At 47.3% G+C, this 21108-nt stretch overlaps 2 protein-coding genes across 2 annotated transcripts in view; one reads left to right on the top strand and one right to left on the bottom strand.

Annotated features, from left to right (window-relative positions):
• The window catches only part of IFT81 (intraflagellar transport 81), a 194147-nt gene extending 188292 nt beyond the window's left edge, over positions 1–5855 (bottom strand). The window contains exons 1-2 of the mRNA XM_059408391.1: positions 5730–5855; positions 5029–5117 (exon numbers count right to left, since the gene is read on the bottom strand). The gene's annotated coding sequence lies outside the window, so the exon portion shown is untranslated. The remainder of the gene's footprint in view (positions 1–5028; positions 5118–5729) is intronic.
• A 16-nt stretch (positions 5856–5871) lies between these two features.
• P2RX4 (purinergic receptor P2X 4) lies at positions 5872–20623 on the top strand. Its single transcript, XM_059408389.1, has 12 exons — positions 5872–6055; positions 9415–9562; positions 12522–12593; positions 12693–12765; positions 13193–13289; positions 16098–16178; positions 16282–16423; positions 16527–16663; positions 18797–18890; positions 19030–19095; positions 19407–19502; positions 20149–20623. Exons 1-12 carry the CDS (start codon positions 5922–5924, stop codon positions 20173–20175), a joined length of 1167 nt encoding a protein of 388 aa, XP_059264372.1. The 5' UTR covers positions 5872–5921; the 3' UTR covers positions 20176–20623.
• The last annotated feature ends 485 nt before the right edge of the window (positions 20624–21108 follow it).

Below are 21108 nucleotides of genomic sequence, written 5' to 3'. Positions count from 1 at the left end.
AAATTTCAAGGCTTACTAGCTTAAGGGGGAAAAGTGAACATTTATTATCAGCCAATGGTGGCAAAGCAAACCAAGGGGGCAGAAGCAGGAAACAGAAACTCCTTAGAAACCGAAGAGGCCATTTTCTTAGTCACTCTCACCTCTGTGTCCCTTTGTCTATCTGTTTCACTCTTGTTTCTGCAAACTCCCCTGCTGGGCTAATCTATAGATGTGACTCTGCCACAACCAGAAGGTTACATCAACTCAGTTCTAGTCATTTGCAGAGAACAAAGGGCTGCTTCTCTCCCAGTGCCATAGTACCAGAGGAGAGAATCTGATTGGCCTTTCAGGTTAGGTTCCCTGTGTGGCCCAGTTGATAAGGTCACATAGTATAACCTTGGCTGCCGGGGCCAGCTCTGTGAGGGAGGGTAGTTTTTAGAGGAGTGTTGTGATAAACTGGCTTAGTATGCACCAAAGGAACCAGATGATCCAAATGTTAGAACTTAATCTAAATTAAAAATAAACTCTGTGCGGGCACCTGGGTGGTGCAGCTGCCTAAGCGTCCTGGTTTCAGCTCTGGACGTGATCTCATGGTCCTGAATCAAGCCCTGCATCAGTTCCGTGCTCAGTGCAACATCCGCTTGAGATTCTCTTTCCCTCCCCCTCTCTCCCTCCCACTCCTGTCCTCTTGCTCTCTCTCTCTCAAGTAAACACATAAATCTAAAAAAAAAGAAAGTAAGAAAGAAAATCTCAGCTCTAGGTAAGGGTCTGAGGTGCTTCCCTCTGAAGAAAGAACATGAGGTTTGGCCCCATTACTGCATACACACATTTTTTCTGAGGCCTTGATGATCTACTCCCTGTTTTTCTTTTTTCTTTTTAATTTGATACGATTCACACACCATAAAAGCCACCCTTTTGAAATGTACAGACAGGCGACTTTTAGGATAGTCACAAGGAGGGGCGCCTGGGTGGCTCAGTGGGTTAACCCGCTGCCTTCGGGTCAGGTCATGATCTCGGGGTCCTGGGATTGAGTCCCATGTTGGGCTCTCTGCTCAGCAGGGAGCCTGCTTCTCTCTCTCTCTGCCTGCCTCTCTGTCTACTTGTGATCTCTCTGTCAAATAAATAAATAAATCTTTTTTTTAAAAAAAAGGATAGTCACAAGGATTCGGCAACTACCACCATTACGTAATTTCCAGAACATTTCCTCACACCAAACAGAAACCTCGTACTCATTAGTAACCAGTCCCCATTGTCTCTTCCCCCCAGCCCTAGGCAACCACTAATTGACTGTCTCTATGGATTTTCCTATTCTGTACATTTCATACAAACAGAATCATGTAATATGTGGCCTTTTGTACCTGGCTTCTTTCACTTAGCATCATGTTCTCCAGATTCGGGATCATTGCAGCATGTATCTGTGTTTCCTGCCTTCTTACAGCGGAGTAATATTCCATTGTCTGGACATACCACATTTGTTTTTCCATTCATCAGCTGAGAGATATTTAGGTGATCTCCACGTGTTGGCTATTATGAATGACGTTGTCAATATTCATGCACAAATTTTTGCATGGACATATCTTTTCAGTTCTTGGGTGTACAGTATAGTCAGGAATGGAACTGCTAGGTCACATGGTGATTGTTTTATATTCTAAGGAACTGCCAGGGGCTGCACCATTTTACTTTCCCAGCAGTGTAAGTCTTCCAGTTTCTCCACAGCCTTGCCATCTTCTTGACTGTCCCTCATTTTAATTATAGCCATGCTAGGGGCGCCTGGGTGGCTCAGTGGGTTAAAGCCTCTGCCTTTGGCTCAGGTCATGATCCCAGGGTCCTGGGATCGAGCCCCACATCGGGCTCTCTGCTCAGCGGGGAGCCTGCTTCCTCCTCTCTCTCTGCCTGCCTCTCAGCCTACTTGTGATCTCTGTCAAATAAATAAATAAAATCTTTAAAAAAAAAAAAAAAAAGAACAATTTAAATTATAGCCATGCTAGCGGAAGAAGTGGTATCTTGTTGTGATCTTTTTTTTTTGATGGTGTCCTCTGAAGCACAGAAATTTTAAATTTTATCTATTTTTTGTTTTGTCACCTACCTGTGCTTTCAGTGTCATGTCTTAAAAAACTACTGCCTAATCCAAAGTCACAAAGATTTATACTTATGTTTTTATCTGAGCCTTACAATTCTGCTCTTACACTTGGGTGTTTGATCCATTTTGAGTTAATTTTTATATATGATAAGAGACAGGGAAGGGTCCAACTTCATCGTACGCATGTGGATATCCAGTTGTTCCAACACTATTTATTTATTTATTTATTTAAAGATTTTATTTATTTATTTGACAGACAGAGATTACAAGTAGGCAGAGAAGCAGAGAGAGGAGGAAGCAGGCTCCCTGCCGAGCAGAGAGCCCGACACGGGGCTCGATCCCAGGACCCTGGGATCATGACCTGAGCCGAAGGCAGAGGCTTTAACCCACTGAGCCACCCAGGCGCCCCCCAACACTATTTATTGAGAAGACTTTTCTTTCCTCATTGAATTGTCTCCGCACCTTTACTGAAAATCTCATTTTTTTTAAACTAAATTCCCATGGTTTCAGTAACTGACTACACTCAGTTAAGCATATGACAAATATGCAACTGAATGTGATTAAGATGTAGGTACGTGGGGCAACAGGGTGATGGGTATTAAAGAGTGCACGTGTGGTGATGGGCACTGGGTGTTACAGGCAACTAATGAATTGTTGAACACATCAAAAACTAATGCTGTATTATAGGTCAGCTAATTGAACATAATAAAAAAATCTACACAGCAGCTTTGTAAGATTAAAAAAATAATAATGACTTTATTCCTAAGAGAGAGAATGCACAAGCCTGAGCATGGGCAATGGCAGAGGTAGAGGGAGAAGCAGCCTACCCGATGAGCAGGGAGCTCACCGTGGGGTTCCATCCCAGGACCCCAAGATCATGACCTGAGCTGAAAGCAGATGCTTAACCACCTGAACCACCCAGATGCCCCCAAAGGAAATCTTTCAATAAGTGTAACAAAAATCAGAAATAACAAAAAAGAATTGGCAGCAATTTTTCTTTCTTAATGGGACTTTAAAAGTATGGAAGCTACCTCTGTAGGAAGAGTCTGGGACTCCCAATTTTTGTTTTATCCAGTTCTATATTGTTTGCATTTGTTACAAAGAACATGTTTTATTTTCCTGACTAAGATGGCCTTTTAATCTGTATAAACAATAGTTTAACTTAAAAAAAAATGTAGGGGGCGCCTGGGTGGCTCAGTGGGTTAAAGCCTCTGCCCTGGGCCCAGGTCATGACCCCAGGGTCCTGGGATTGAGTCCTGTCTGCATCAGGCTCTCTGCTCAGCAGCAAGCCTGCTTCCTCCTCTCTCTCTCTGCCTGCCTCTCCCCCCTACTTGAGATCTCTGTCTATCAAATAAATAAACAAAATCTTTTTAAAATAAAAATAAAAATAAAAAAAATGTAGGTTTGTGAAAAGTCCCAGTTGTAATCAGCATTTACTTTCACTTTATACAAACTAAGATTATGCTGGCTAATACACTGGAGAGATTCACTATTTTGACTGTGGTGATGCGTCCATGGGTATGTACGTATGTGCATGTGTATGTGTGTGTATATATATGTCAAACTTATAAAATTGTACACTTTTTTTTTTTAAGATTTTACTTATTTATTTGAGAGAGAGACAGTAAGAGAGAGCATGAGCGAGGAGAAGGTCAGAGAGAGAAGCAGACTCCCCGTAGAGCTGGGAGCCGGATGTGGGACTCGATCTGGGGACTCCAGGATCACGACCTGAGCCGAAGGCAGTCGTCCAACCAACTGAGCCACCCAGGCGTCCCAATTGTACACTTTAAATATGTGGTTTTTATGTGTCCATTACACCTCAAGAAAGCTGTTTTTAAAAACAGATAAAGTAAGGGCAAGAATATAAATGAAAAACTTTCTTTTCCTAATCATTTCAAGATCAGCTTCTCTTGTTGGTCCTAAGGATTTAATACCAACTAGTCATTTAGGAAAACTTACACATTTTTCCTACCTGCCTTGTTCCAAAACACAAGCAAACCACTTATTTTTTTTAAGATTTTATTTTTAAGTACTCTCTACACACAGCATGGGGCTTGAACTCACAAACCCAAGATCCAGAGTCATGTGCTTACCAATTGAGCCAGCCAGGTACCCAGAAAACACACGCAAACCATTTAAAGTCAAGATTTGTAACGCTGAGACCATCTCATCACTGTAGGATAAACATTAACAAGAGCTGGAACTGAGTTTGGCTCTTAAGGAAAGCATTTTTAAGTCCCCTTCCAATAAGAATTAAGCAGCTATATATTCCTTTTCTACACTGAATTTAAGCCCTCCCAACAGCACCAAGCTCAACACTGGCAAAGACTTCATCTACCCATTCACCCTCCTATCCCTAGCATCAAGAATGCTGCCAAGCATACCACAGGTTCTCAGTAACATCTGTCGAATGAATAAAAATCTCACTGAAACTTAATCACCACCTTCTCCTAGGACCACTTTGGACTGAGGAAGGTGGCAGCTCTATTCTTCTAACTCAAAATTCCATCTCTAGAGAGAGTTGCTGTCTATTTCCTTCATATTCTCTTATTATACACTTTTAATCTGGAAAAACAAGGTGGTATGGCTTAGGAACCTCATATCCAGGAAATGAACTAAAATATTTTATCCAAGATTATGCATAGGCTCCACAAACCAGAAGCAATCAGGTGAGAACGGCTAGGAAAATCATGGCATACCCTCCGGAAGAAACACTCCATTTGTTTAAAATGATCATTATGACAAGTCTCTAATAACACAGAAAATGCGAGTCATATGAATCAGGAAAAAACATGATCAGTGCCTGTGATTTACAAACTAAAATTTTCTACACTTCTACCTATGAGGATTTATACTCCATGAAGGCAGGCTGTTTGGGCTTGGCATATTGATTAATACATGTTGAATACATTAATACATGTTGAATGCATTAATGAAACTCGATATAAAATGTATCTTTGAAAACATACCTGAAAGGGAATGAACACACGTGGAAAATTATGTTCGAGGAGTGGAACTGTGGGGGTTTCCTCCACTTCCCTTCATTTTCCAATTGTCCCTAAAGTTGTGATAAAACTTTTTCAGTTGAAAAAGGCTGGTCACCGAAACCCCTCCCTGGCTCAGGATGCTTCTTCCCTCGTCCTGTAACTAAGGAAGCATGTGGATTGGGAGTAGGGCTGCAGCCTGGCTTCAATTCCCAGAGGGCCACTGTAAAAGGTGTGTGACTCCAGCCAAGGGCTCCTAGGACACCTGACATTTAGTTCTTCCTCCAGAGGTTGGGAAGGCACCGCTGGGACCACCCGAGGGGCTGCGCTTTCTCCTAAGGTGTCCCAGTCCCCCCACCCCCCACAGGTTACTCGTACCTCCTAGACCACCTAAAGGAGTAGCTCAGTAGCACCCCCCCCCTTAGCCCCCCAAGTAGTAATTCCTTCCCAAGGGAGCGGTCACTCTCCACCACGGCTCTATCTCCGCTAGGACGGTTACTCGTTCTCCCCGGCCCTCCAGAGGGTCATTCGTCCCCAGGGAGGAGGTCACCCCTTTCTGGTGGAGCCAATGCAATCTGCGGGGGTGGCTGGTTCTCGCCAGCCCTACTGACGAGGTCACTCCTCCTCAAGGCAGAGCTCGCTCCCTCCTCACGGGTCCCACACCCCCCCGGGAAAGCCGCTCGTACCCGAGGGGAACGTCGCCTCCGCCGGGCCCCCGCCCCGAGACTCAGCGCCGCCTCCTTCCGGGCCCTCCCACACGAGTAGCGGCGTCGCGGGCCGCGGGCCGCCTGGGCGGGGCTCCCGGGCGCGCGTAGCAGGCGGCGGGCCGGGCCGCCGGGCGCAGAGCGCGGGGCCGGCCGGCACGGCGGCAGCGGGCCATGGCGGGCTGGTGCGTGGGGCTGGCCTCTTTCCTGTTCGAGTACGACACGCCGCGCATCGTGCTCATCCGCAGCCGTAAAGTGGGGCTCATGAACCGGGCCGTGCAGCTGCTCATCCTGGCCTACGTCATCGGGTGAGCGCGGCCGCGGGCGCCGTCCCCGAGGGGTTCGGGGGTCCGGACGAGTCGCGACGGCCAGGAACTCCCCTTCTGGGTCCCGGCCGTGCACATGCTGCTCTTGGCCTAGGTCACCGGGCGAGCCCCGCAGGTGGCCTCCAGGCGCTGTCCGGGGGGCGGCCACCAGAGGCGGAGGACTACGACTCCCCGGATCTTGGTCCCGGGAGGGCCGGGAGGTGGGCCGGGCTGCCGGGCAGCAGACGGCTTTGATACTGTGCATTTTCAGAGCAAAGCCTGCCTAGATCTTCATCCTCACCCTTCCTGCTTCTTGTTCCCTGATTTGCTCCACGCTGTCCTTCGGCTTTGCCCTTAACGTTTCAGTCTTTGCTCTTCACTTCCCATTCTGATGATCTACACACAGAAACCAAGGCTTGGACTTTCCGTTTGGGTCCTTTTGGGCCAGTGGCTTCCGGCCCTTTCCTTTAGGTATCGCGTGGTAACCCAAGCTGATGAAGAGGTCACACTCTAAAAAGCACATAAAGTTAGTTCACTTCGTTTTGTGGCGTTCTTAGGAACGTTCTTATCGTTCCCCATGCTGCCCTCTTATATTTCCATATATCCTGCCACCTTCTGTCCCCTCACCAAATGCTTAATTTTAATTGAGTGCACCCGTTACAATTTAATGAAACTCGAGAGGAGGTAGAAATTAACTGGGCCCACTTTCAAGATCCACCTGGGGTGTTAATGGTGTCTAGAGCTGCTGAGCTGACAGATGTTACCTGCTCTGGCATTCCTTTTCTTAAAAGGCTTAATGCTGTGGTCCCCAGCTGCGCATTAGAACCTTGGGGAATCTTTTAAAAGTACTGATTGCTGACTCCCATCCCCAGACCTTCTCATTTAATTGGCTATGGAGTATGACTGACTCCCCAAGCGATTCTGATGGGGAGCAGTTTGAGAACCAATGTCCTAGTGTTTCCTAAACCTTCCTGATCACAAAAGACTCACCTGAGGAATTGTATAAAGTAACAGGTCCTCCACCCTGGGGCGGGGCTTGGAATGTTAACACTATCCACGGAATTCATACCATCAGGCAGGTATGGCTTCTAACACCATCAGCCCAGCAGCGGTTGAGTTCAAGAGGATTCAGTGAAATGGCTTCCCACACATATGGGCTGTACACCAGAACCACCTGGCCTACTCCCAGGTTTGGATTTAGTGAGTCTCGTTAAGTACCACCACCACCAACTTCTTGCCCCCCAGTGATTGTGATGCCCCCTTAAATTTTGAGACCTGCAAATTACTGGTTAACTAAACTCGCATTGCTGGGTCGGATTGGAAGTATTTAGAATGAAAGGCTCCCAGCTATTTCCTCTTGGCTTTTGATACTAGGGGGAGGATTAGTTTAACTCTGTCTCAGGGTATCTTTAAAGTTCTAGACTACAGGAAGTGTCTATGGCTGCACTGTATGATACAGTAGCCCCTAGTCATCTGCAGCTGTTGAGGTCTTGAAATATACCTACTCCAAATCAAGATACTCTATCACCGTAACATTCACACCGGATTTCAAAAACATAGTGTAAGACAACCAAAAAATTAAAATACCGCATTAATACATCTTACATCGACAACATGTTAAAATGTTTTGGATATACTGGATAACATAAAATCTATCACTAAAATTAATTTACCATGGCCACTAGAAAGTACACTATGTATGTGGCTTGTGTTCTATTTCTGCTGGGCAGCACAGCTTTCTAGGGGTCCTGGAGTGTTTGCTACTTTGATCATGAGGATCTATAAAGCAGTAAATGCATTGCATTTATCCATCTTCCTGTGATCAAAACTGACTCAGGATCTGAACTCTGAGGGCTTCTTTCTTTCTTTCTTTAACACATCTCAAATCTTCCTAATCCAGTTCATCTTAGACTAAACATGCATTTCTCCATGATCTAATTCTGTTATCTGTCATATGAGTAAATAGGTAATAACATAGTGATTCCCGTAAAACCATGTGTCTCTGCTGTAGCAACTCACTGCACACTATGGTAAAATAATAGAAACCTTCCTGCCCTAAGTTTCTGTGTGCCTGAATAGACTTAAGTGAAATCTTATATTGCAGCTAAATTCCTGGAACCCCTGAAGAAAAGGCCTTAAAGGCTGTCTCTAGGATGGACAATATAGAGACTGCTCAGACCAGACTAACTTATAAGTAACCAAAACCAGTGATTTTTTGAAATCTCAGCAGCTAGGGCTTATAAGGAGAGGAGAAGGATGCTTGTTTCTTTTTTCTAGAAATAATAGCAACAGTAATAGTCGCTGATAGGTGTTTAATAACAGCTGGCAGGAAGGAGTTCTGATTTATAGCATTGGCCAATGTCCATGGTGTAAATACTCCTGTCATGGCCAATTTCAGTCTACAATGGTAACACAAATATTGTTCTAAACATCTGATATGCAAAATTCATTTAACCTCACAACTACCCTGTGAAATCCTATTATCATTTCCATCTTATTGATGGGAAAAACTGAGGCATAGAGAAATTAAACAGCGTGGCCAAAATTATGCCTGATTAATGGTGCAGTTGAGAAATGAACCGTGATCGCTGGCTTCTGTTTGTGTTCCAGTGTCCTAACCACTATGCGCTAATGCCTTTAGATTTTTTAATTATTCAGACTGGTTGTAATGCCTCCAATTCTTCCCAGAGAAGAGAAGCATACATGTGACCTGAATTCTTGGAGAAAAAGTAAAAAACAAGTATAAAATCACTTGAGCAGTGAGATTCTCTTTTTCTACAGGGAGTATAACATACAAGGCAAGAAAAGAGGCTTCAGAGGCAAAAGACATGAGTTTATATGCTGACTTTGTCATTCACTAGCTGTGTGACCTTGGGCGAGTGACTTAAACTCTCTGTGTCTGTTTCCTCCTCTGTAAAACTAGAGAATAATAATGATATCTACCTTAGAAAGTAGTCAGGATTAAGTTAGTTAATGCATATATAGAGCTTGGCACCTGAAAACACTCAAATGGTAACTATTACCATAATTTTTATTATCTCTGGGTAATTCTGCAGGTCATAGTGTGTTGAAAGTGCTCAGATGTCTAATAAAGACAGCGTGAGTACTTTCTTTGTGCTGGTCACTGTGCCAAGTGCTTTACCTGTGTCATCTCATTTATCTCCAACAAACCACCCTATGGTTTGGGTTTTACACCCATTTTGCAGAAGTAGAAGTGGAGTCTCCCAAGTTCAAGCAGTTTTGCAAAGTCATGTGATTAGTGAATGTTATACTGTCAGCCTTTGGCTATCAGAGGTTCCCTAGCATCAGTTCAAATTTCCAGAATTCTAATGGCAATTTAAGGGGCCTGTTCTATTTTGTAGGTGGGTGTTTGTGTGGGAAAAAGGCTACCAGGAAACAGATTCTGTGGTCAGCTCAGTTACTACCAAAGCCAAAGGCGTGACTGTAACCAACACTTCTACACTTGGATTCCGGGTCTGGGATGTGGCAGATTATGTGATTCCAGCTCAGGTATGACTCTCACCGTGGCTTCTGTCTAATAACACCAAAGCTTCTGATTAGCTCTGTTCCCTTTACAGACTTTGCACTCTTGATTAATGATTGGCAGAGTTCTAATATCACCAGGGCCCAGACTAATTGTCTTAGTCCGAGAAAGCCGTGCAGAAGAATCTCATTCTGCCTTAAGGTCTAATAAGCAATATTCAACCAGCCTTGTTTCTTTTGCTTTAAATCATGGCTGGCTTAGACGCAGACATCTCAGTCTGTCTCAAGCCCCAAAGATGGAAAAGCAAATATTTTAAATCCTGGGAAAAATTCAGGTGGAAATATTGCCTTTTCACATTTCGTATGTGCTTTATTGTTGTTAGCCCACAAGATAAATCAGACAGTTGTAGAAAGTCGGCCAGTAATTGGGAGACCAAAGCCAAACCAGAAGGGAACAGACATGCCCGCATAGGATTTCATCAGAAACAAAGGAGAAGGGAAGAACGCATTTGATACAGCATTGTAGTATCCAGTCTGTTAACCCACAAAGCTTCAAGTCAAATATTGACTCTCTTTAGCCATAGTAATGACTGTGGTCCACAGCCAGACCCTGCCATTTCCCTCCAGATGGCTCCCGGGCTAGGGTGACTGGGGTGGCCAGATCTCTCTTGGTTCAGAGCTTGGCTGGAAAAAACAAAGACTTGAGAAACTTTCTTCAACTGTGTCTTGCCCCTGCTTTCTCAAGAGAAGGGTTTTGCGGGCTGCCCAGAGGGAAGACTGAGCGAATGAGCAATGAAGGTCAAATGGAAGAGGGGATTTGTAGTTTGCTGGAGGTGGGTGGTCCTATTGGCACACACCTGTGTCAACAGAGAGATCACTGCTTCCTGTGAAGCCATGGCCTTGTCCTGCCGAGCTCTGGGGCCATCACCCTCAGTCTGTTCACTGGGACCAAGGAAGAGTGTGGGCCCACTGCTTCTGCCCCTCAGGGGGAAAGGAACGGGCAGCAGCCCCGCCTCCCAGCTCGGCTCTGGCCCAGTGCTCCGTGAGCGCCCCAGAGCTCCCTCCATGAGCTTTCACAATGGCCTCCTGCTTCTCCGGAGATGGAACATCTGTTTGCCCCACTTCTACTTGGCTCATCTCCAGACTGAAGTTTCCCTAAGCTTAAAATAGAGAAGAAATAGGAAACAACAGTAAAGCCTACTGAATCGTTCACATCTATCTCGGGAGTCACAGGAACAGCCTTCTGTAGCACCAGGTGAAGAGCGTGTGTCTGCGGAAACACCAAGGACCCTGACGGGGCTGCCAGGAGAGAGACTCAGGCATCGCGCCACATCCTCGCGCTTCCTTTTGGGGTCATTTCCTTGTCTCCCAGCATGGCTTGTTCTAGGCCTCTCTTTGGAAAATGCCAGCCATTTCCAGAGCTTCTACCTCATCAGACCTGGGGAGATGTCTACAGACACTTTGATCCTTGAGTTACCCTGATCCCCCAGATGGCTCACGGGGCTAACTCCACTCTTCCCGGAGTCTGAGATGCTGAGAGAAAGCTTCTGGCATTTCATTTTAGAATGTCATGGCTCAGTGAGGGGGAGGTCCACCTAGAATTTTGGGGCGTCTTTGTCTTGTACTCCTGGAGTTGGAAGGTCCTTAGCGACCAACTCTTTAGTCTCATCCCCAGTGAACTTGCACTCCAGAAACTTTAAATCAACCATTTGGCACCTTCCTGGGAGGAGAAAACAGAACCTTCTCAAAGAGAGAAGTGCCAGTTACTGACCCTGACTGGGTCTTCTCTAGAATGTTTTATTAACTTAATTTCAGTTAGGAAAGAAAACCAGCCAAATTTGCGACTTTGGTGGTCTTGTATTTTTGTCCCTCGGAGGTGACCTGCTTGGCGGAGGCTGTTTTGCGTACCTGTTGGCTCTTTTCCCTCAACAAACCAATCTTTATTAAGGAACCACCTCAGGTGATCGACATCTCCTTTTCCATGGAGGTGAAATTCATATGTCATAATAGTAACTATTTCAGATTGGAAAATCCCGCGGCACTTAGTACATTCACGATATTATGCAACTAACCCCTCCTTCCAGTTCCAGGGCCACCACTCGTCTACTTTGTGTCTCTATGGAAACCTCATAACAATCGAATCCTGCAATGTGTCCGCCTTACTGTGTCCGGCTTCTTTGACTTAGAGTCATAGCTTCAGCGTTCCTCCATGTTACAACGTGTGTCAGGGCTCCATTCCTTTTTATGGCTGGGTCATGTTCCATTATAGGTACACGCACAGGTATAGATAAACACAGACTGTTTACCCATTCATCTGTCACCAGACATTTGGGTTGGTTCCACCTTTGGGTCACTCTGAATAATGCCGCCATGAACATATGTGAGCAGTAGGCCCCGCCCCCACGGGTTCAGTTACCTGTAGACAACTGCAGGCCGGAAACACTTGCTCCTCCCCTGACCTGTCCTCAGGTCAGTCGTGGCCCACCCTGCCTCCTCGCCTCCCTTCCCCTCACCAGGCAGCCATTTTCTCATCACACGAAGAAGGATGAGTACAGCATAATAGGTCTTTTGAGAGAGAGGGGCTATATTTCATGTAACTATTACAGCAGATCACTCTAATTGTTCTATACTAGCATCAGTCATTGTTGTTAACCTCTTACTGTGTCTAATGTATAATTTAACTTTATCACCGGGTATATGTGTCTCAGGAAAGAGGGAACGTATGTAGGGTTGGGTTCTATCCGCAGTTTCAGGCATCCTCTGGAGATCAGGGGGAACTGGGTACAAGTATTTATTTGAATCCTGTCTTCAGTTGGATTATAAGCTCTCAGAGAACAAGAGATCAAAAATCATTTTTTAAATTGTTCTCAACATGGCATGCAGGAGAAGTGGAAAGTGCTGTCCTATGAAATGAAGGACTGGCATTCTTCGTGGCTCGGCTTGATTCCTCTGAAGGTAACGGAGTGATGCTGTCTCCCCTCTACAGGAGGAAAACTCCCTCTTCGTCATGACCAACATGATCATCACCAAGAACCAGAGCCAGGGCTTCTGTCCTGAGGTAGGCAGCTTCTCAGGGACGAGCCTCGGGCCTCAGGCCCCTGTCCTCACACCTGACTGACCACGAGGAATTTGTTGTCCTGCTTTCTTCTTTTTCCAGCTTCCGGATAAGACCACTATTTGTAATTCAGATGCCAACTGTGTTGCTGGCTCTTCGGGCACCCACAGCAGTGGTATGAGCACGTAGCTGTGACCCCCAGTAGACACTTAGCCTGGGATGGGCAGCCCCTGACCAGATGGCCTCCCCTGTGGGGCTTCTCTCAGGACAGAGAAATCTCCCACATTCCCCAATTCCTCCACAAGACCCTAAAGAAACCTGGTGTTCAGATTAGGGACCCAGGATCTTCTCGACCTTCACCTGTCACCTGTGCCCCAGAAGCTATCATCCCAGATCTTGCCCTGTGCTGTGGCTTGGCACTGCCCTTACCCTGCTCCTAGACTCAGGCAACAATTTTCCTCTCATTTCTGGAAACTGTATAAACCCCCGAGTTGGAATAGCTCAGGATTGATTGCACAGGACGCTGGGGTGGTGCTCCCACTCTGTACCTTGCGAAGTAGGAAATAGGAGACCCCTGTGGACCTGGGTCCTTGCCCCTGCAGGAATCGCAACAGGAAGATGTGTGCCGTTCAATGAGACTGTGAAGACATGTGAGGTGGCAGCCTGGTGCCCAGTGGAGAATGACACACACGTGCCCGAGTGAGTCCTATTCAAGGGAAGACGGCTGGGGAGTTAAGCTTTGTGTGTTTTGTGCTCTTGGTGTCTGTGTGGAGTCAGGCTTCCCCAGGGCGGGGACCACAGACAACCGCCAGAGTTGTCTAGTGTGGTGGGCCATGGTACTTGTCACTTGTCATAGGAGTGCAGATGATTGATTCCTATGTCTGGACTCTGTTGGTTTCGAGTAACTCCAGGAAACAGCTCTCAGTGCCTTACCTATGACACACACATAGCAGGGCCGGTTGATGCTTTAACGAACTAGGAAGATCCCAGCACGACTAGACCTGAGTCTCAAAGGACAGCTTCAGAGTCTCCAGATTTTGACTCTGCTTCCCCTCATATTGGCTTCCTTCGCAGGACTCCTGGTGTAGTCCCCAGAGGTACCTTTGGACTGACATTCCCCCAAGTCTCCCAGCCCAGCTGTCCGTTGAGGTTCTAGAGCTGTCCATCATCACGTCTTCAAACACATCCCGCAGCCCGTCACTGTGGCTGGAATGTGGATTTTTTTTAATTTTCATTTTTTTTTAAGATTTTATTTATTTATTTGACAGACAGGGATTATAAGTAGGCAGAGAGGCAGGTAGAGAGAGAGGAGGAAGCAGGCTTCCTGCTGAGCAAAGAGCCCGATGTGGGGCTGGATCCCAGGACCCTGGGACCTGAGCCGAAGGCAGAGGCTTTAACCCACTGAGCCACCCAGGTGCCCCAAGGAATGTGGATTTTGCTAATCATCTCAGGCCAAGTCACCTGCCCCTCCCCGGAGCTAAGGCGGACTCAGTCCCACCCAAGGAACACCTCCTGAGAGTAGTGAGATGGGGCTTCCAAAGGAAATTGGGGGTTCTGTTACCAGAAAAGAAGGAAGCAGAGACTGGGCCAGAAAATAATTCATGTCCACTGAAGTGTGTTATATTAAGTAGAGCAGGTTCAGGGGTGCCCTAAAATAAAACATTCTGCCCAGTAGTAATTGGCTCTGCTTTGACTGGGGTAGGGGGTTAGAGGTTGTGCTCCCAGAACTGCTTGCAATTTCAGCATTCCTTACTCAGAGTTCGGACTGAGGCCTGGATGAGGCCGGGGCGCAGGGAGCCCCATGAACCCTCTCCAGGCTGTGCTGCAAGAGAAGAAATGGATGAGAGCCTCTGGTTGCAAGACTGCTGAGGGCAGCAGCTCAGACTAGGGAAGGAAACACAAAGAGAAAAGGAATCTAGGATTTTTGAGGTAGAAAAGATCTTTCCTTTTAATCCTTTTAGAAAGGATCTTTTTGTTTTAGGGAGCTGTGCTCCCTAACATCAGTGCCACTGGCCATGGGTGGCTTTTGAGCACTCAAAATGTGTCTGGATCCAAGAAAAATGCTCTGTGTGAAATGCACTCCAGAGTCCAAAGACATTATGGGGGATGGATTTATAGATATAGATATAGTTATATAAATAAATCTTTATTAACAAATGAAGTGTTACATGCTATAATATGGATGAACCTGGAAAATGGGGTACTAAGTGAAAGAAGCCAGACACAAAAGGCCACATACTGTATGATTCCATTTATCAGAAAGATCCAGACTAGACGAATCTAGAGAAAGTCGAGTAGTTCCCAAAGGCTGGGGGGAAGGGAGAATAGATAGCCGCTGTTAAATGGGTACAGAGTTTCCTTTGGGGGTGATGGAAATGTTCTAGAACCAGATGGTGGAGATGGTTGCACATCCTGAATGTGTTTAATGCCAATGAATTAAACACTTTAAGATGGTTAATCTTACATTATGTGAATTTCACCTTTTTTTTTTTTTTTTTTTTAAGCACAGTGAATCAGCCTTAGAAGTATTGCATATGAGGGACGCCTGCCTGGCTCAATGGGTAGAGCTCACGGCTCTTGATCTCAGGGTTATGAGCTTGAGCCCCCACTTTGGGTGTGGAGATTACTTAAAAATAAAAACCTTTAAAAAAAAAGTTTTGCACATGAGGTAGACAGATGTGGGGGGAAATTATAGTATAGGGAATGACAGTGGTTGGAAAAAATAGCAGTAGTTAGCATCCCTCTGGATACAGGAATGAGGGGATTTGAAGCCCTGGGAAAAGTGCCTTGGTCAGGGCCTTTCATGGCATCAGCACTGACAAGTTGGGCTCTTTGCTGTGTGGCCTTGCTTCTGTCTCAGGGTTGAGAAGACTGTTGATTCTGTTTATAACTCCAAGATTCCACCTGGATCAGGGGTGCCCCCCCAAGACACACACAGAGGGTTCTGCGCACAGCACCAGATTCTCCTATAGAAGCCAACCAGAGAAGTGGGGTCCCCTTGGAGACAGAAGCAGCTTGTACTGTCAGCCCGGAGCTGACGTGGCCCTTCAGAGTCAAGGCCGTGCGCCAACAGACACGTGATTTTTATGTACTTTGGAGATGAGGTCAGGATCCACCCTGTGGTTGAATTTATCGTTGCTTTGACTTGAAAAACCCGATCTGTGGAAGGTGAGCTCTGAAACCCCCTCCAGCCTGCAGGCCGAATAATTTCCCTGGGAGGCCACTGGGCACCACCCCTCCTTAGCTATTCCTCCTGCTCTTCAGCTTTCACTGCCTTCGGCAAGAGGCACAAGAGGAAGAAATGGAAAGGCTTGGTTTAGTCTCCCCTGCTGACCTGGTGTTTATGCAGAAGAGAGTAGAAAATGCTCAAGATGTTTCACTTTTTTTCTTGAGAAGATGACATTGTAAGACACACGTGCATGTGCTTTTTTAAAAATATTATCCAAGGAAGTGAGTATACGTATATGTGTGTTTTATTAACAATACACTATAATTTTTTTTTTTCAGACCAGCTTTTTTAAAGGCTGCGGAAAACTTCACCCTTTTGGTTAAGAACAACATCTGGTACCCGAAATTTAATTTCAGCAAGTAAGTGGTGGCCGGCCGCGTGAGTTCCCCCAATGTTTTAGAGTGACTTCTGGCTTTTCTTTGAGGTTTTCCTCACTTCATTTCTGCTTCTTCCTGACTTTAGGAGGAATATTCTTCCCAACATCACCACTACTTACCTCAAATCATGTACTTATGACGCTGTAACAGATCCCTTCTGCCCCATATTCCGTCTTGGCAAAATAGTGGACAGCGCAGGGCACAACTTCCAGGACATGGCCATCGAGGTAGGCACAGGCCCCTGGCTTCTCTGACGCAGTCTTCAACACACGTCATTCTAGAACAGGCCCCAAGGAAAGCTTGCTCGCTCTCTCTGCTCACAACCCACAGGGAGGCATCATGGGTATCCAGATCAAGTGGAACTGCAACCTGGACAGAACCTCCTCCCTCTGCTTGCCCAGGTACTCCTTCCGTCGCCTGGACACCCGGGATGTGGACCACAATGTGTCCCCTGGCTACAATTTCAGGTAGGCGTGAGCTTGGGCCCCAGTTCTCCTGTGTAGGGGCAGGAGTGACAGCAGCTGGATCACTCCCCAGTGGGCCGTCCCTGCCCTTCGAAGACCAGCACTCGCTCAGCCGCCCAAGGGCAGGTGGGAAGGCTAGGTGCCAGGGAGAGTGTCCAAGCAGAGCCTCGTACCTATGCTTTCCTGGCCCCCGAAAGCCTCCTGTGCCCCTTACTTCAGAAATCATGTTGAGACAATTGGCACAACAGCCAAGAGAGCCTGGCTGCTGGAGCTTCCTGGGGCCAGCCTCAACCTCTGCTCACTGATTTTGAGGAATGGGTGAGCTTGTGATCCTCTGGTCCAAAGACCCAGGAATTAGTTTCTCAAAGACCAGGTCTGCCCCTGGAATCTCCAGGGTATGGAAGATGCAGGTCTAAGCCTCAGGAAAGGCCTTCACTGGTATTTCCCTGCTGAAAGTACCATATATGTGTCCTGGGGCTGCCTTGACAGACTTTCTCAAAGTGGGTGGCTTAAAACAACAGGAAGTTACTCTCTCACAAGTCTGGAGGTCAGAGGCCCAAAATCAAGGTGTCAGCAAAGCCAGCACCTTTTTTTTGCCTCTCTGGGCACATCTCTGTGGGTCCCCTCCTCATAGAACACCAGTCATATGGAATCAGAGTCCACGCTAATCCAGTACGAGCTCAACTTAACTCCTACCTGCAAAGACCCTGTTTCCCTACTTGGATTTCACATTTACAAGTTCCTGATGAGTACAAACCCTGGGTGACAGTGTTCAACCCAGGAGAGCCCGTCATTTGATGGAAGGATCAAGGGGCCAGGGTCAGGTCTACCACTTCATTGAAGTAGCAAAAACCTTAGCCATGAACATTTTTGTGGGTGCTCTGCGGTCTCTTCCATGCATTTTGCCACTCTTAAAGTAGCTCTGCCGGGGCCACCCAAGGAGGTCTGAGGGGCTTTTGTACTGCGCTTGTCTCCCTCTAGTGGTAACATGTAACAATCAAAGACACCTGTGATCTTAGAACCGCCTGGAACTGCAGTCAGCTATCACTTTGGCTCACTAATACTAGGGGAGCTATTTGAATTTTTTCCCAAAGAGAAAAATTAGATTTGTGTTGCTCTATTTCTACTGTTACACAGTTCTAGAAACCACTTCCACAGTGAGCCTCAACCTCAAGCTTGGGTCAGAACCTCAGGCAGAGAGAAGCTGATGGGAGACCTCACCAGAACTAGCATCAGGCCCCACCTGATTCCCAACCAGGACGTGGATGCCGTGAGCCAGAGCGATCATAGACTACGAGTTCAGGCTTCTCTGAACCAATGTCCTGTATAACACAGGCAGCAAATGGCCTCATGGCTCAACAGTGCCCCCCGCCCCCCCACCACCATTCCATTCCCCCTTGTCAGGTTTTGCTTTTTTTAATGGCTTTATTGAGAATATTTCCCATACCATGGAGTTCATCCCCTTAAAGTGTGGGACTGAATCGTGTTTAGTCATGAAGTTTTAAGACTATCGCCTCAATTTTAGAACACTTTCATCACCTCAGTGAGAAACCCTGTATCCTTCGGCCATCACCTCTGTCCTCCCTCCTACCTGTCCCGGCCACCACTGTCTACTTCCTGTCTCTCTGGACTTGCCTATAAATGGAATCACAGTGTCGCCTTCTGTGACCGGCTTCTGTCACTCAGTATTGTGTTTTGTTGTTTTGAGGTTCATCCGTGTTACAGTATGTATCATTGCTTTCTCTTTATGGCCAAATAGTATTCTGTTGTGTGGATATGCCACATTTTATTTATTCATTTATCCATCAGTGGGTCAGTGGTTCTTTAAAAAAGATGTCCAGTGCAGATTTTGTGAGGCTTGTGAAGGGTCATGGCCGGCCCCGTGCCCCCCACCCACAGGGCAGTCCTGGGGTTTGGGGCTCACAGGCCACATTCTGTCAGTGGCCAGATCTCCTTGGCTCAGCTGTGATATGGGGGCTACTCAGAGTCAGAGGTTCCAGCTCAGGCGTCATCCGTTAAGAGTGCCTTGGGAAGTTCTGCTCTGATATTCCCCATCCAGGACCCAGAGGGTGAATCCAGCCACTTGTCTGTCCCTGCCCCGTACCCATCGGCTTCTCACCTGTCCTCCATCCCTAGGTTTGCCAAGTACTACAGTGACCCGACTGGGGCCGAACACCGCACGCTCATCAAGGCCTATGGCATCCGCTTCGACATCATAGTGTTTGGAAAGGTAGCCTGGCCGCCACCTCCTCTTGGGGCACTGGCTGAGACCCAGGCTTCTGGGTTGGCCAGAAAGGGGGCCCTCTCCCCACCTTTTATCTGCTCATGCCCTCTATCACGACTGTTTCTTTTTCTCCTGTCTTTTGCAGGCTGGGAAATTTGACATCATCCCCACCATGATCAACATTGGCTCCGGTTTGGCCCTCCTAGGGGTGGTGAGTGACTTAGACTGCTCCTTCACCCCCCGGGGCTGGGGGCCTCCGCAGCAGTAGTTAGCACAGCAAGGCGAGACCCTCCACTGGCATCTTGGGGCTTCCCCTTGACCCTAAACTCGTTTCTAGAATAGACCATCTAGGCTTGTTGCCCTTGCCTCCAGCCCCACCTCACCTTCCCTTCTCCAAGACCACAGCCCTTGGGGCCTCGCCTTTCCTTGGAAAATTCCGGGCTTTGCTGGGAAGGGACATGCACAGAATAACCGGCTAAAGCATCCCGCCTGGCTCATTCTCTCACTCTCTACCACACTCAGGCGACGGTGCTCTGTGACGTCATTGTCCTCTACTGCATGAAGAAGAGGAACTACTACCGGGAGAAGAAATACAAGTATGTGGAGGACTATGAGCAGGTAGGTCCCCTCCTAAAGGTCCCAGCACCTTGCTTCCTGCACGTCTCTCACGCCAGTGGTGAGCACCCAGAGTACTGGGCGAGGCCCTAACACAGAGGTGCTACCAGGCATGTGGTCAACCCAGGTGGCCATACAGTGCTCCTTCTTCTAGACTTCTAGACCATCACTCTTTAAAATCTAGTTTTGGGGCACCTGGGTGGCTCAGGTCAGGTCATGATCCCAGGGTGCTGGGATGGAGCCCACATTGGGCTCTCAGCTGGGGGGGGGGGGCCTGCTTCTCCCTCTCCACCCCTCCCCCCGTTTGTGCATGCTCTCACTCACACGCACACTCTCTAATAAATAAAATCCTTAAAAAAAAAAAATCTAGCCTCATCTTAATTAGTGATGTCTCAGGTTAGTCATGATAACGAATATTATGACAAAACCCCACACTACTTAAACTTGCCTCACATAGCAAGAGGGGTCGGCACCATGCTTTGAGACCCCCTGCTCAAGGACTAAGCTGAGTATGTTCAGTTGTGAAGGGGTGCCCGAAAGGCCTCTCACCCGCCCCGAATTCTCCCGACTCACCTGCGTGCAGCACGTGCTGGGGGTACATTTATCCATAAGCGCATCCGTCAACAATAAGCGTTATCATTCTTTGCAGGGTCTTGGCAGTGAGATGGACCAGTGATGCTCCTCCACAACAGGGCTCCCCGTGGCCCTCATCAGAGCACAGCCAAGAGGGAGAAAAGGCTGCTGTGTCATCTCAGAGAAAGTTCCAGATTCTGAATCCATCTCCACTGCACGAGAACGACATGGTCACCCAGCTGTTTTGTGTGTAGGATGTGCAGAGCAAAGCACCCTGCAACCTGGGGTGTTGGGGTGACCTCTGGCCCAAGGGCAGTGGTGCTCCCGCCACTGGGGCCTCGTCCAGCTCCCAGCTGAGCCCCAGCGTCTCTGGTCAAGCACTTTATGAGGGAAGGACGGACTGCTGGGTGTGGTCACTGGACCCTTAGCATGCGGGCTGTGCCTGGGCTGTGGTTCCTCTTCTGGTCCGTGCTGTCACAAGATAGTGTGTGTCCTTTGAGAAAAGGCCCGCTGCGGTGGTCAAGGACCAAACATTAAAACACTTTTCTCAATCTTTGTGTGGTTTCATAGCACGAACTAGAACTTTCCTCCCTTCCCTTTTACCTCAACAAGCAAACCCATCTGTTGTCCCAGCTCACTGTGCTCAGGAAAATTCCCGAAGCAGTCTGCGTTTGGAGCTTAGGCGTATTCCCAGCTTCGACATTCTCTTGAAGGCCTGAGATTTTTGATCTTGGTCAGGTTGGGTTCCTACAGAACTTACAAGATCTTGTCCTGTACTGACTACTCATCTTACCCGTATGTGTGTTTTGGGGTTTTGTTTTTTGGTTTTTTTTTTTTGGTTTTTGGTTTGTTTTACCTAAAATTGTGGTACTACACTATGGAGGACACAATTTTAAAGGCAACAAGTACACGGCTATCCTTCTCCCCTCCCCGTTTGCTTTCCAGAAGTCTCCAGCCACAAGCAGCACCACCTACACCTACTTTGTTTGAAATGTTAATGAAGTTATTTAGAGCTGCGCCTTCACACAGATTTAAT

This window comes from Mustela nigripes, chromosome 8, assembly GCF_022355385.1.
Source record: "Mustela nigripes isolate SB6536 chromosome 8, MUSNIG.SB6536, whole genome shotgun sequence".
Classification (NCBI taxonomy): Eukaryota; Metazoa; Chordata; class Mammalia; order Carnivora; family Mustelidae; genus Mustela; species Mustela nigripes.
This window is presented reverse-complemented; position numbering and strand designations above follow the sequence as displayed.